General features: G+C 42.2%; 1 protein-coding gene across 1 annotated transcript in view; it reads left to right on the plus strand.

Annotated features, from left to right (window-relative positions):
- The first annotated feature begins 277 nt into the window (after positions 1–277).
- Positions 278–14838, plus strand: part of RGS7 (regulator of G protein signaling 7) — a 521139-nt gene continuing 506578 nt past the window's right edge. The window contains exons 1-2 of the mRNA XM_030302853.1: positions 278–336; positions 1293–1419. Of these exons, the coding sequence (XP_030158713.1) occupies positions 1342–1419 (78 nt within the window). The 5' untranslated portion in view covers positions 278–336; positions 1293–1341. The remainder of the gene's footprint in view (positions 337–1292; positions 1420–14838) is intronic.

The raw sequence follows: 14838 nt of genomic DNA on the forward strand, positions 1-14838 counted from the left end.
GCCCCTCCTCCCGCCTCCCAGTCGCGCGCACGGGCCGGCGCCTCGCCTGCGGCGCGCGCTCGGCTGGTCCCCGCGCCCGGGAGCAGAGGCGGCGGCGGGAGCGGGCCAGCCAGGCGGCGGGGAGGGAGGGGGGGGGAGCGGGCGCGAGCGGCGGGCTGCCGGGGCGGCCTGTGCACGGCGGCGGCGACGGCGGTGGCCTGAGCCGCGCGGTTCCGCATCCGCCGAGTGTGATGAGGCTGCCCTGCGTCGGGGCTCCGCTCGCCGCCAGCTGACAGCGCCGGCACCCAGCCCGCCCGCGAGGGCTGACGCCGCGGGGCCGTGACCTTGGCCGAGGAGGTAAATAGGGGAGGTGGGAGGGGAGGAGGCGGCGCCTCCCCGCGCGCCCCGCACCCACCCTCGCTCGGCGCCCCGCCGCGCGGCCGCCCCGGGAGCCCCGCGCCCCTGCCGGGCTGCGGGCGCCGCGCTCGCCCAGGTCCGCGGTGCTGAAACTGCTGCCATTTGTGGCGCCCGGGGAGCCGGGCGGCGGGAGCTGGGTCTCGCTGCTCTCCTCCGCTTGGGCTGGTTGCTCTGAGGCTCCTGCAGCCGGGCTGCCACGCGCGGGGACCCAGGTAGTGGCCCGAGGGGTTGACTCCCACCCGGTCCCGTGTTCGGGACGGATTCTGGTGCCTTTTCGCACAGACCGGGCACGGCTCCCTCCTGACTTCCGAAGTGCAGTGGAGGGGAGGGAGCGGGTGGCGGGCAGTGGTGGGCAGTGCCGGGCAGGTGCAAGTGGGCGAAGCTCCCCGGCTCCCAGAGGGAGACCCGGGGAATGAAGAGCGAGAGAGGCACGCGGACTGGGCCTGTGTGATGCGCTGCCTGCGGGGAAACTAGCCGGATACCTGGGCGCGCGTGTGCGGCCGCAGGGTACTGCCTTTCCGCCCTTTTGGGAAAACATCATCAAGTCGCTATGCAAGTACTGGGGACCAGAGAACTCTCTGTAGCGCGGAAACGGTAACCGTGGGTTTTTTTAGGTGAGCCTCAAACACTTTTGAAAACGAGTGTCCAGAAGATCAAGTCACTTAAAACCACAGCCCAATGACTATTCTAACTGAAAGACTGTCATTTCTCACACATCCCTGGGGGTACAGTAGGTGTATTTTCAATTTTTAAAAATCTGTTTCTGTGCCGCTTCCTCCAGCCAGCCTCTCGGCAAGTGTGCCCGGTGTGGGAGCTGTGGATTATGAAGACGATTCAAGCCAACCCCCTGAGCACCACCACTCACGTCTCACTGAAGTCTCTCTAACCCTCTGCAGGGCAGACGGATCGTTCCAGTGCCTGAGAGCTGACCAAGTGTGGGGTGACATGGCCCAGGGGAATAATTACGGGCAGACCAGCAACGGGGTGGCGGATGAATCACCCAACATGCTGGTGTACAGAAAGGTAAGGCTTTCTTCACTTTCTTGAACAAAGGGAAACTTTTGTCTTCCTTGATTTTGTTTTCTCCCCGGAATATATACTAACTTTGTGGCCTCAGACTTCGCGAATCACAAAGTACTGCACACTGTACTTGAAGATGGTCTGAGATTCTCAGGTGTGTAGGGACGCAGTGAAGTGAATGAGGCTGGCCGTACTCCTCCCTCAGCTTCCCTGCCGACTTCACGCAGATTAACCTGCCATCAGCAGTGCCCGCAAGTTTGGGCATCACATACTTTGTTACACCTGTGATTTTGTAGCATCCATAATAGTTTTCAGAAGCTTTTTCATATACTCCCCTAAGCATTTGAGTTGTAAGGATGGTATAAAGGTATCACATTTTAGAGATGAAAAGACCACTTTGCAATTCAGCAAAGAGTTAATGTGCCTATGAATCTATGGTTGGTGTTAACAGTTTACTTGCGACTAAACTTTTCTTGTTTTTTTTGTGTGTTTTTTTTTTTTTTTGGTTTTTTGTCTTAGCCTAAATTATTTTTTACTTTGGGTTATTTTTATGGTTTTGTTTATGGGTATTTATGTTCCAGTGCCATATGAATCCTACATAAACGTTTATGGTTGTTTTTTTTTTTCTTGCCACCAACTGATCTGATAGCTTTATACATTTTATTGCAGCTATCAGCAACAAACTTCTAGACACTGAGCCACCATAATAAAGATGCATTTGAATATTGTGTGTGCTTTAGAGTGGTTGCTTAGGTAACTTCATTCTGGTCATAATCAGCAATAGTCCTAAAATTAAGGAAGCAATATTCTTTATTTAACTTCTGTGCCAATCGTTTCAATTGCATTTTATGCTGGGATTATTTTTCCTTAGCATATTATGTGTAGCGCTTATGGGGCAAGATTTCTTTAGTTAACATTAGCAATAACGAAAAGGAAGTCATACCTTGGAATCAAGAAAATTGTTAAAGGTTTTAATTAGCATGAGCCCATTGAAGAGTCCAGGATGAGTTTGTGTATGTTCTTTCATGAATAAAGCTGAAAAGCTGTCTGCTATCTTGACCTGTGATAAATCTAACCTCTTCTGTGTGGGCCCAAATCACCGAGAGATGGTGATGAGTATGTGTTTGAGGCAATATTGGTATTGCTTTCATGTGAAGGTGAATGGACATCCTGATGCAATGTTAGTTGTTTTTCTCTTTAGCCATACAAACAGTATTGTATTGTGTACCTGTGAATGCAGTTTTTTTGTGTCTAGGACAACACAGTATGATAGGAAATAAAAATTGGAGATTAGTTGCTTATTTTAGACCTAAAGCATCCCAACTGGATAATCAAGAACATAATCCACTTGAGCCTAAATTATTATGATTGTATTGCTACATCGATCGAAATAACTGGATATTTGCCCATTCTAAATAGAATTCGTTCTGAGAAGAGCTGTTTGGAGGGCAGTTATGTGTTTTTAAGTAAGTTACGATATTTTTATTGTTTGGTATGCTTTGAATATTAAAATATGCAAGAGATGAGAATCATAAGTTCTATCTTATAGGCATGTGCATGTGGAAAGCTGGACTTTTGGATGTAAAATTACAGTAGTTAGCTACTCTTGTTTGGTCAAACATTATATTCTTTTTCTGGTTCCTTATGGAAGGTTAGGGTCACATTGATTAGACACCTAATGCTTATCTTGATTAGAAATAAACTTAATATGACATGAATCTGTGTGTCTCAGACACCTAATGCTTATCTTGATTAGAAATAAACTTAATATGACATGAATCTGTGTGTCTCATTTAGTCAATTATTATGAGAGTAAATGAAAATATGAGGCTAGGAGTTTTAGAAATAGTTATTAGATTATTTAGGGTACCTGAGCTTCTTAGTGCTAATTTTGAATTTGCTCTGTAAGTTGTTGTGTGACACCAAATTGCTGCTAGGGCTACTGGTAAGTTAACAGACTATGTCTTCAGGGAAAGATATAATGCCTCATTCTTTTCAACATTATCATTTTGTTGGTTAAGCTTGGAAATGCTTGTATTACTTATTTTGCCCTCCTTTTATTACTGTGTTTAGTATTAATGACACAATTTATCTTTAGAAAATATTTCTCTGCTAAATCATTTTCAGAAAAAAAACCTCAGTTCAGTAAATTGTGCTCATAATGCTTGATTATGGATTGCCTATCTATCCTTTTATTCTCCAAGCACACATATTTTGTATTTGTGATATGAAGAATAATGTATAAATACCAGATAATTTATATAATAAGACACACATCAAAATGGCCCATGTCTGTTTGGAGACATACACCCTGACGTCACGGTTTCATGTGACCGTTTTACCCCTGTTTCTTGCACCTTATTTATATTTATATTTTCAGTAGAGGCTAGATTTTAATGTGAAGAACAGCAAAGTAGTTGGAGAGACGTATAGGACCGGTATCTGTTACGAGGATGTTTCATCTCTACCTGCTTAAAGGAAGAAGCACTGGGTTACAAATGCGTAACAATCAAGAGGTCAATCACAGGTTTAGAAAAGAACTTGGGTACCATGGCACATTGCTCAGTAACAGCGGAGAGAGTGGATAAATTGCTGTTTTTATCCTCTCATGCCAGTTTTCCACTTTTGCTTCATTGCTGAAACATAGTTCTTGGAAATAGGTTTTGAGCTAGACACATTCACCGGTGTTCTCACTGTTTCCCCTCCCCCACAGGCCACCTCTTGTTTATACCAGGATTGTGGTGATTCCCACACACTAAAGACATGTATGTGCCGTTTCCGTTTTATCTGGGTAGGCTATGAATGACACGTCGTAACACATTCCTGTGACAGAGGGGAACAGTGAATGGCTAGCAAAGTGGAATGCACAGACAAGAGCTGGGATGCATGCGTTTCTTGTGTTCGTCAGATGTGTCTCTCTCTTGTGATTACTCTCATCCGGATTATAGGAGTTCCTCCAAATGACGGGAGAATTCTAAAGGTCTCTTTCCATGGAGAATTCCGTAGCAACGTTATGGAAAAATATACAGCGTGTAGAAGGATGATGTTCCAGGCAGAGTGAGTGCTGCTGTGGTGCAGGCTATGGACAGTCGTGGCGCTGCCTCACGGTCAGGGTTGGGACCTGCAGGTCAGCCTGGGATGTCTGTGAGCAGCTTTTCGGTTTCATGTGAGGCATCTCAGGTGGAAGGATGGGGTAAAATATGTAAAGGGTATTAAGAGATACAAACTTCCGATTGTAAATAAGTCACAGGGATGAAAACTACAGCATAGGGAATATGGTTAATATTGTAATGATGTTGTACGGTGACAGATGGTGACGACAGTAGGGTGGTGAGCAATGAGTAATGTATAGAGTAATGGATTAGGGTGTTGTCCATCTGAAACTAATATAACATTGCACTTCACTAAAAGAATTTTAAAAAGAAAGGGTCTCTGTAGGCTTCATTTGATGTCAAGTACATTTTAAACATCCATATGGACACAGTATATGCCTTACCAATTTTTCAACTCACAACGCTGTTTTTTCATAAGCAAGTGATTAAGTTAGAGTCGTTATGCCATTTTATGTATTTGAGAACACTTTATTTGAAAGCTCATAAGATATGAGTCTCGGCCACATTTAATTTTCGGGCTTTCTAGGCTCCATCCGGGCAGGCCTTAACTAAGATTGGAATGAGAAGTAACCCACTTTCTTAAGAAGAGACCCACTGAGCTCCAGCTTGCCTTGGGTTCGGGAGGTTTCTTGAGACATTGGTAGAGGTGGTAGCCTAGAACGCAGTTTTGGCTTTGCTTGATGAGGCCCAACCACTGCTCCCTTCTCGCTCTGTTCCACAGGGCAGAATCCTTGTTCTGGACGCAGCATTGGCTGTGGAGGACGGCCGAGCTAGAACCCAGGGTGCAGGGACACACATTCCAAATCCGGTGTCTGGCCAGCATGCTGCCCACTAGACAGGATACATCACGTTTTGTCCAGCAGCTGACATTCCTGCATTTGAAAAACAAAATATCTAGGGCACCTTGGGGCCAGTATTTCAAATGGTCTGGAATGCCGGCCTCTCACCAGCAGAACTGCTCACAATGACCAATAATTTTGCTATTACTGCAGCAGCTATTTATGCTTCAATGGCCAGAAAAGAAAATCAAAATATTTTCCTCATTCACTACCTTGGTGGGATGAATGTGTTTTTGGATGGAGCAAACCTGTGCCCTCACCTTACCTCACCTGCCCTCTCCTCTGTCCTGTGCCCTCACCTCACCTGTCCTCTCCTCTGTCCTGTGTTCCTCTCCTCTCTTCATCTCCCCTGTGCTCACTCTCCTTCCAGTTGCTTTTTCCTTTTAATTTCTTCTTTTAAAGACAGACCTAAATGTGAAGGTAAGTTTTCCCTGAGATGATGCTCAGTTTCGTTGTAAAAGATAAAATGATGTCTTTTGGAGAAGAGAGCAGATTCCAGTCTGGTTTGGGTGCGTGTTACGCACATGCTCTTGAAAGGGTGCTTTTAAACTTGTGTGCCATGGGGTCCAATATGTTGCTGTGTATGTGGTGTGGCAAAAGGTTAGTCTTTAAGGACCGACTGCTCTGTTCTTGAAGAGCAAGAGGGGCCCACTGGCCCTTCCTACAGAAAGATGCAGTGGGAGATGTCAGCCCCATAGGACAATTGCCCATGCTGATTGGCTTGACCTAGACTTGCCTTTGGAAGCTGTTTGTGAAGTCTGTCTGTTTCATAAGAGTACAGGTACCCATAAGAAAGGGGAAGGACTTGCTTCTTCTTTGGGAGGAATTGAGCCACAGACAGTTACTAGTCTGTTAGTGGCGAGTTAGCTGACATTTTCTGTATTAACTCAGTGCATTTGTCTCTTTAGGATTGTCCAATCTGGTTAACCTTGAGGGTGTCAATATCCACCCCCCCTCCTTGAACTCCATTATCAAAAATAATTTTTGACATTTTTTAAATGTTTATTTTTGAGAGAGAGAGAGCGAGAGTGCAGGGGAGGGCAGAGAGAGAGGGAGACAGGATCTGAAGCAGGCTCCATGTAGACAGAGCCTGATGTGGGGTTTGAACTCCCTAACTGTGAGATTGTGACCTGAGCCGAAGTCAGGTACTTAATGGACTGACCCAGGCACCCCAACTGTTGACTTTTTTGAACCTTACTTGTCTTGGTATTTCTGGGTTTAGGGTGCTGATGAAGTATATTTATAAGTGATAAGAGAAAGGCCCATGAGAAAAGGAAGGAGTGCTTGCGAATAGGTAATCAGAAAAGGTCTGAGCCTTTACACCTTCAGATTTCTAAATTAGGGGCGTCAATGGGAGGCAGGGACCAGGAGAAACGTCTTGCCATTGCTCAAAAATTCTGAAATGGACTGTCTTCTAGAATTAGATTACTTGAAAGCTCCTTTCTGGACTAAGGGATATTGTCTACTATAAATATGAATTTAATCTGTCTGAATCAAATGCAGACCTGTTTTCCCCTCAGTAACATAAATACTGACATGTGCCCTGAGATAGAATAGAACCGTCATCTATGATATTTTTTGCTGAGAAGTGGACATGTTATGAGTAATAATTCAATGATGGATTTTGGATAATCATTAACCTGAGTTCAGAGCCGGAAAGCCTTCCACGGTTGAGCTTTTCCCGCACCAGTTGTTGCTTGTCAGTGCTATTTGTGAGATTAAGATAAGGATTTGTGGCCTGAATTTTATTTCCTTTATTTCCCACCTCCAGCCTCCATGAATCTAATTGATCAGGGGAGAGTGCAGATGTAGGAAAGAGAAGCTATCTAGGGATTTTATTGCCTTCTAATAGCCTTTGTGGTTCTACTGAGTGATGGAAAGCAGAGTATTTTTAGGTGGTATTGGTGATGGAATGCGATCACTGCAGAGAATACGGAAATGTTTTGGATTTGGATAGTTTAGTGATATATGAAATGTTAAGTCTCCTTGAAAACAGAATTGTGGAAAACAAGCTCTTGCTCCTCCCGTTCATAGCAGTGAAAAGGAGGCATTGGAAGGTCAGGGTGACAGGGACTTCTGTCTTACAAAATACCAATCTAATTATAAAATAATTGTAAATGATAAAGTGGGTACCCGGTTCCTTAGGGAAAACAAGGCCCACTTCTTTCTGCCATTTGCCCAAGGCAATATGAAAATTTAACTTACCCTCTTTTCCCTTTGTCTTGTGTCTAATTCAATTAACAAAGGTCTCAGGACATTGGAGCTCTAACAGACAGTCATGAACTTGGTTCCAGTTTCATTAAAATTGCCACCTGGTCCAGGCTGGGATATTTTGGCTAAGGAGCCCATTCAGAGAGAAGAAGTTGCTCTTCCGTTTACTGAAAAAATAGGAAAATGGCAGCTTTGTGACATTAGCTGGGTTCTTAAGAGTAAGGCTGGGAGCCTTCTTATTTGACATCCTTCCTTGTGATTGGCAAGTAAACTTTTTCTTCAGGAGCCAGTGTGAAGTGGAAGAAACATGTGCCCTGCAGTTGGGTGGTCTTGTTTTATTTTAATCTTTTAATGTTTATTCATTTTTGAGAGAGAGAGACAGAGAGACAGAGACAGAGAGACAGACACACAGCATGAGCAGGGAAGGGGCAGAGGGATGGAGACACAGAATCTAAAGCAGGCTCCAGGCTCCAAGCTCTCAGCACTGAGGCTGACACGGGGCTCAAACCCACAGACCGTGAGATCAGGACCTGAGCTGAAGATGGATGCTTAACCGACTGAGCCCCCCAGGTGTCCGGGTCGTCTTGGTTTTAAATCTCGGCTCTGCCACTGTTGATCTGTCTGGTTGTGGGTTAGCAACGGACTACTTTCACTTTGGTTTCCTTATCTGTAAAGTAATGAAAACCAAAAATGTTTCCTTCATAGAGCTGTTTGATGGCAAAATGAGTTACTTAGGGATGTGTCTTGTATAGAACCTAACATATATTAGATCTTCAATAAGTGTCTGTAACAGTAATAGTAATTATTATTATTTTCCTATTCCTGTTTATTTAAGTAAAATTATGAAACACCTTGGGGCGCCTGGGTGACGCAGTCGGTTGAGCGTCCGACTTCAGCCAGGTCACGATCTCGCGGTCCGTGAGTTCGAGCCCCGCGTCGGGCTCTGGGCTGATGGCTCAGAGCCTGGAGCCTGTTTCCGATTCTGTGTCTCCCTCTCTCTCTGCCCCTCCCCCGTTCATGCTCTGTCTCTCTCTGTCCCAAAATAAATAAACGTTGAAACACCTTGTATGTGCCATGGGGTCTACTATGTTGTTAAATTTTTTGAAGGGAAAAAAGGTGAACATTTTCATGTCTTCCTGATAGTTAGCGAGGCAGATTCTGTGAGATACTTTGGTAATACCATTTTCATGACTCTCACAATGTCCTTTCTTATATTATTTATCCCTATGTAGCTAGCTTTTACTCTTTTTTTAAATTTACTAGCTTCTTTTTAATAAGCTCTTTGAAGTATTATCTTATATATCTTTGAAGTCTGCACAGTTCCTTGGATATTATGTAAAGTAAATAAAGCTTTTGAATCTAGGAATTTTGGAAATGAAAGGGAACCTAGGATGGATCTACCTTTTCACTTTGCAGATGACGAAATTTAGGATTAGAGAAGTTACACAATTTGTCTGCAGTCACAAAGCTTGAATTCGAGTCTTTATTTTTCTTTCTGTGGCTCTCTCCATCTTTTAAAATAACTGCAATAAGTCTTCGTGTTTGTAATTCAGTATCAGTAGGTAATCAGCATCTACCCCATGGCATCCTTGGATGCCTAGTCACTCACAAGAGATAGGTTACTAGATTCCTTTTTCCCTTCTACTCCACTCCAGCCTTTGGAGCCTCAGGGATGGTAAGATCGGGAACTTGGTCTGTCCTACTCTGAGAGTAGTTCTGTTCTTGATTTGATGCTGGCCGGAAGTCCTAGGCAGATGCAAACACAGAACATGGTGCTCTGTGGAGCATCTGTTGGAGCATCCAACTGTCCAGTGGAACTTCTTACCATGGTGGAAATAATCTGTATGTGGATTGTTTAATATGGTAGCCACTACCCACACGGAGCAACTGAACACTTGAAACGTGGCTGGTGTTACCCAAGACCTGGATTTTAAATTATACTTAATTTTAAGTAATTTAAATTTAAATAGCTTCTGTGGCTAGTGACTATTGTATTTGACAGTGCTTAAGGAGTAAAGACCTTTGGGAAAACAGCATCAAACCCAAGAGAAGAGATAAAGAATATGCTATACCTAGTCTGACACTAGGCACACAGTGCTTGCAACAAAGTGGGGCTCAACAAATGATTCTTTTAAAAGAACGAAATAGAAGTGAAGTTTTGAAGGAAGACCCTGGCCTGATAAGGTGATGGTACATATTATGATAAATGATATCAAACGACTACTCTGTTTGCTTGTTTGTTTGTTTGTTTATTTATTTATTTATTTATTTTCTCATCCTGTGGAAACTTTCAGCATCTGGAGAGGGTGGCTCTCCTAAGGTGAGATGATAGTGGTTGTGGGACCAGAGCCTATCGACACCATCCAGGAAGGGCACTTGTAGGTACTCAGATGACTTGATGTCAAAGGCACTTCAGCTAATCTCCCATCTTGTGGCATCTCAGGGATGCATTGTAGCCTTTCCAGTTCCTAACAGGACTGAGAAAAAACCAGAGGCTTTCAGGTAAAAGGGATTTACAGTGGTTGGAATCCTTGTTGAGAATTTAAAGTTGGGGTATAAGGAATCCATATTTTTAAAGCTCACTTCTCTTTCTTATCTCAGAAAGTTGAAAGGATGGTGGAAAGCCTGTGGGAAGTGGCAGTGATAGAGGGGCAGGGTCTCCCCATCCGAAGGGCTGTGTTGTGGATTCTTGTACCACCCTTCACGAGCCACGTGAGCTTGGGCACATTTCTTACCTTCTCTGAATTTCATTTCCCTCATAAAATTAACAGAGACTGCTTCACAGAATCTTTGAAAAGATGAAATGAAATATAAGTGGAAATTCTTGACTGAGAGTGATTGACAAATAAGACTTGTAGCCTTTTTTTGCAGGGGGGGGGATTGTGGAAATTACTGAGACTCCTTGAAAGAATAAACTTTACAGTAGGCTTCCTAATAAGTCTTTTCCAGCTTGCCAAGTGTCCTGTGGCTGTAGGTCATTTAGAAGCTCAGTTGACATGATTTCCTCTGTTTGGTCATTGCTGGAAGATGTCAAAAACAGTTTAAATCTGCATAACCTTCTTTGGCCACAAAGCTTTTGAATGTCAAGCAAACTGGTTCCAATAGATACTTTTTCTCTTGTATAAAAATCTAGGGAGATTTTCACTCCTATTTAAGATGATATATCCCAAACATTTTGAAGAAAACTAAGCACCACATAGAAAGAACACATTGTTACCAACATTTTTCTCACTGAACTTTGCTAGGTGCATTTCCTCTGGAAGTTAATGCCATTTGTCACTTGCTCTGTCTTCTACTTAGTATTTTGTTTTGACTTTTGATTTGTCACTAATTAGAATAGTTGCCATTTATTGAGTGTTTACCCTGCTTCTTTACAGATATTACCCATTTTCCTTAAAATAATGTTGCATATTGGTTATTAGTATCCTGTTTTTCTGGTACAACAGCTGAAACTGACCCCTGCAGACTGAGTGACTGCCCAGGATTGCTCAGGGATTAGAAGCAGAGCCAAGGTAGAGACATCTATCTTTCATTGCTGTGTTCCCAGCACTTAGAAAAATGGCACGTAGTAGGTGTCCCAAATATTGATTGCATAAATGCACAAATGAGTGAAGGAACGAATGAATGAATGAATGCTTGCTCCAAAGACCCTACTCTCCTCTTCACCGTGTTGCTTCCAATTAAATTAGTGAACACTCATGACACTCAGAATTCAGTTCCTCTCACTACACATACATTGAGCCTTGGCTATGTTTGAGCACCATGGTAGCACCAGGGATGAACTTGTAGACAAGGCAGACAGCATCTGAGCCCTGACTGAGCTTATTTCATGGGGGCAAAGACAGATGTCAAGCAACTCATCATAGGATGATTATTAACACAAAAGGGGAAGAAATGGGCGATGTGAAAGTTTACTTCTTTTGGGTCATCTTGTTTTCTAAAATAAATTTTATGTTGATCTGTATCTTCTTGTTGCAGTTCTGTGCCCAAGGTCTTACAACCTCTGATGCTAAATTGAGCTAAGCTAATGTTTAAAATCCTCAGGGCTTTACTGAGACAACTGAGGCAAAGGTGTTGGTCTTACCCCTTAGAAAACAAAATGTCTCCCTCCATAGGTTCTCAATCAGGCATCATCAGTTCTGGCCACTCAGGATCGATGAGGCCATCCTTAGCTACCAAGAAAGGGAAAGAGACTCTTGTCATTAGAGAAAGGTGCTTGTTAAATTGAAGGCTTTGCAGTCAGACTCCTAGGTTAAAGCTGACATAATACCTGTGAACTTGAATCAAATTACTTTGCTTTTTTGAGTTGCAGTTTCCTCATCTGTAAAATGGGGATAATAATAGGTTATTGTGAGGATTACAAAAATAGCGCATGTAAAGTCTAGATAAGTAGGAAACATTCAATGTATTTTAACTATTACTTACAAAAGCCCAAAGGATAGGAACTGGGTTTCTCTATCAAAGCAAGTGGTAATGTCTAAGGATCACTTCCCTTTGAAAATGTTCTTTCTTACACATATTGTAGAATTTGCTGCTCTTTAGTGGCTCTTGATAATTTTGTTTAAAACTGTTTCATATAGTAAGTGTACAATAAAAAGTGACTAAAAATGTTCAGTTATGGCACAATTGAAACAAATACAGCCGTAAAAAAATGATATAAAGGACATTCATGTGTCCACAGCATTGCGTCAGTGGTTATTAACCATAGGTGAATCTTATTTCGCTTGTACTTCCCCACTTATGCTATCCCCCCAGTTGATTATTTTGAGGCAAATCTGAGAAAAAATATCTTTTAAGATCTAAATTCCTTCATATATGCGTAGACTGCTAGATTACTGTTAAGAAAAAGTAAATGAAATGATAATTATTTTTTTATCATCTTGAGTCCTTAGTATAATGGTACATCCTACTTAATGAGTTTTTTATTTTTTAAATATTTGCTCAAATTGGGGTGCCTGGGTGGCTCAGTTGGTTGAGCATCCAACGCTTTGTTCCAGCTCAGGTCATGATCTCATGGTTTGTGAGTTCAAGCCCTGCCTCAGGCTCTGTACTGACAGTGTTGAACCTGCTTGGGATTCTCTCTTTCTCTGCCCCTCCCTCTCTTGTGTCTCTCTGTCTCTCTCAAAATAAATAAATAAACTTAATAAAATAAATATTTGCTCAAATGGGTCTATCATTTTTTCTTTTAAAATTTTTAATTGTGATAATATGTACATAACATAAAATTTATCATTTTAACCATTTTTAAGTGTACAGGTCAGAGGCACTAAGTATATTTACATTGTTGTACAACCAACACCACTGTCCATCTCCAGAACTCTTTCATCTTGCAAAACTGAAACTTGTACCCATTAAACACCAGTTCCCTGTTCTTCTCTCCCAGTCCTGACAACCACCTTGCTACTTTATAAATGTAATTGCTGATATAAATGGAATCATAGTGTATTTGTCCTTTTGTGACTGTCTTATTTCACTAAGTATAATGTCCTCAGGGTTCATCCATGTTGTGGTATGTGCCAGAAATTTCTAAGGCTGAATAATACTCCATTGGATGGATATGTATCATGTTTTGTTTATCCATCATCTATGGATGAGCACCTGGGTTCCTTCCACCTTTGGCTGTTATTCACAGAATAATGCTGGAATAAACATGAGTGTACAAATATCTATTTGAGTCCCTGCTTTCAAGTCCTAGAATTGGAATTGCTGGATCATATGGTAATTGTGTTTTTAATTCTTTTGAGGAACCACCATACCATTTTCCATAGTGGCTGAACCATTTTACATTCCCCACAGCAGTACACAACGGATACAAGTTCTCTGTATCCGTACCAACACTTGTTCTCTTTGATAATAGTCATCCTAACGGGTATGAGGTAGTATCTTATTGTGGTTTTTATTTGCATTTCCATAATGATTGAGCATCTTTTCATGTACTTGTTGGGCATTTTCATGTCTTCTTTGGAGAATCTGTGAGCTTTCAAATACAGATTAGATGTCCTCAGGAATGGTTTTGACCTATGAACCGTATGACCGTGTAGATTTCTAACCAAAATTCTGTTATTTTTGTTTGAACTTCTGAGCTAGCTTTTTAGAAAATTTTTAATTTTTTTTTTTGAGTGGGAGAGAGAGAGAGAATGTGAGAGGGGGAGAGCAGAGAGAGAGGGAGACACAGAATTGGAAGCAGGCTCCAGGCTCTGAGCTGTCAGCACAGAGCCCAATGTGGGACTTGAACTCACGAGCCGTGAGCTCATGACCTGAGCCAAAGTCAGATTCTGAGCTAGCTTTTTTATTAAGAAAGGACTTTAAAGTCCTTTGTTCTGTCATTAATTTCCAGGTTTTTAGTTAAGAGTGTAACCTCCATATTTGACTCTTTTGGGTGATGGTAGTGATGAAGCTTAATGAATAAAAAAACTTAAATAACAGCACATTTAAAAATAAATTCAGTTTTATTTGTTTTGGATCTATGAAATAATTGCCTTTGGGGGTATTATGATGAGGCAAGAAGTCTCACATCTCTTAGAGAATCTTGTAAATGCTTTAAAGAATATCACAGGCCCTCTCAAAATTGTAACATTCATTGTCTTTCTTTGGCTTTTATATAGTCTCCCCACACTTTTATTCCCAATGCATTTAAGTTTGGATAATAATAGTGAATACAGCATTTAGGAATTTTAGCATTTAGAGCACTTCAGCTCTATCCTGAAGACAGATGTTTTCATGACTATAACCAGAAAAGATAATTTCAAATCTCTCCTTCCATCTTAAATCTTGGCCTTATGCAGTTATTTATTTATTGATCTTAGAACACTTAATTTGAAGATGCCGTAGTGTTAAGTCTCAGTACAGGTCATTTGGGCTGGGCGTTTTAATGGCTTGAAGCTAAAGCAGTTTATCTGTAGGAGGTGAGTCTGACTTCCTGATAACTTGCATTATATTACATATGGCCTTAAATGCTAAAAAGACTGTAAAAACTCAGTGGTATTCTTACTCTGAGAACTGATTCGAAGCTAATCAACTTATCCGTACATGTTGATCTGTTTGATTCAAAGCTCATTGTCGCTGTATGGAACTGTGGTAAACCTCTCTGTCCTGGACATTTCTGGAGTAATAGAGCACTCTGCATTCACATGGAGCACATGGCCACTGGAGTGAAGGTCACATTTCCTAGGCTTCCAAGACCTGGTGGGCATGGGATGCTTTCTGTGATGCTTTCTGGCCAGTGAAATGTAAGCAGAAGAGGTTTGTGTAGTATCTGG

This window comes from Lynx canadensis, chromosome F1, assembly GCF_007474595.2.
Source record: "Lynx canadensis isolate LIC74 chromosome F1, mLynCan4.pri.v2, whole genome shotgun sequence".
Taxonomy (NCBI): Eukaryota; Metazoa; Chordata; class Mammalia; order Carnivora; family Felidae; genus Lynx; species Lynx canadensis.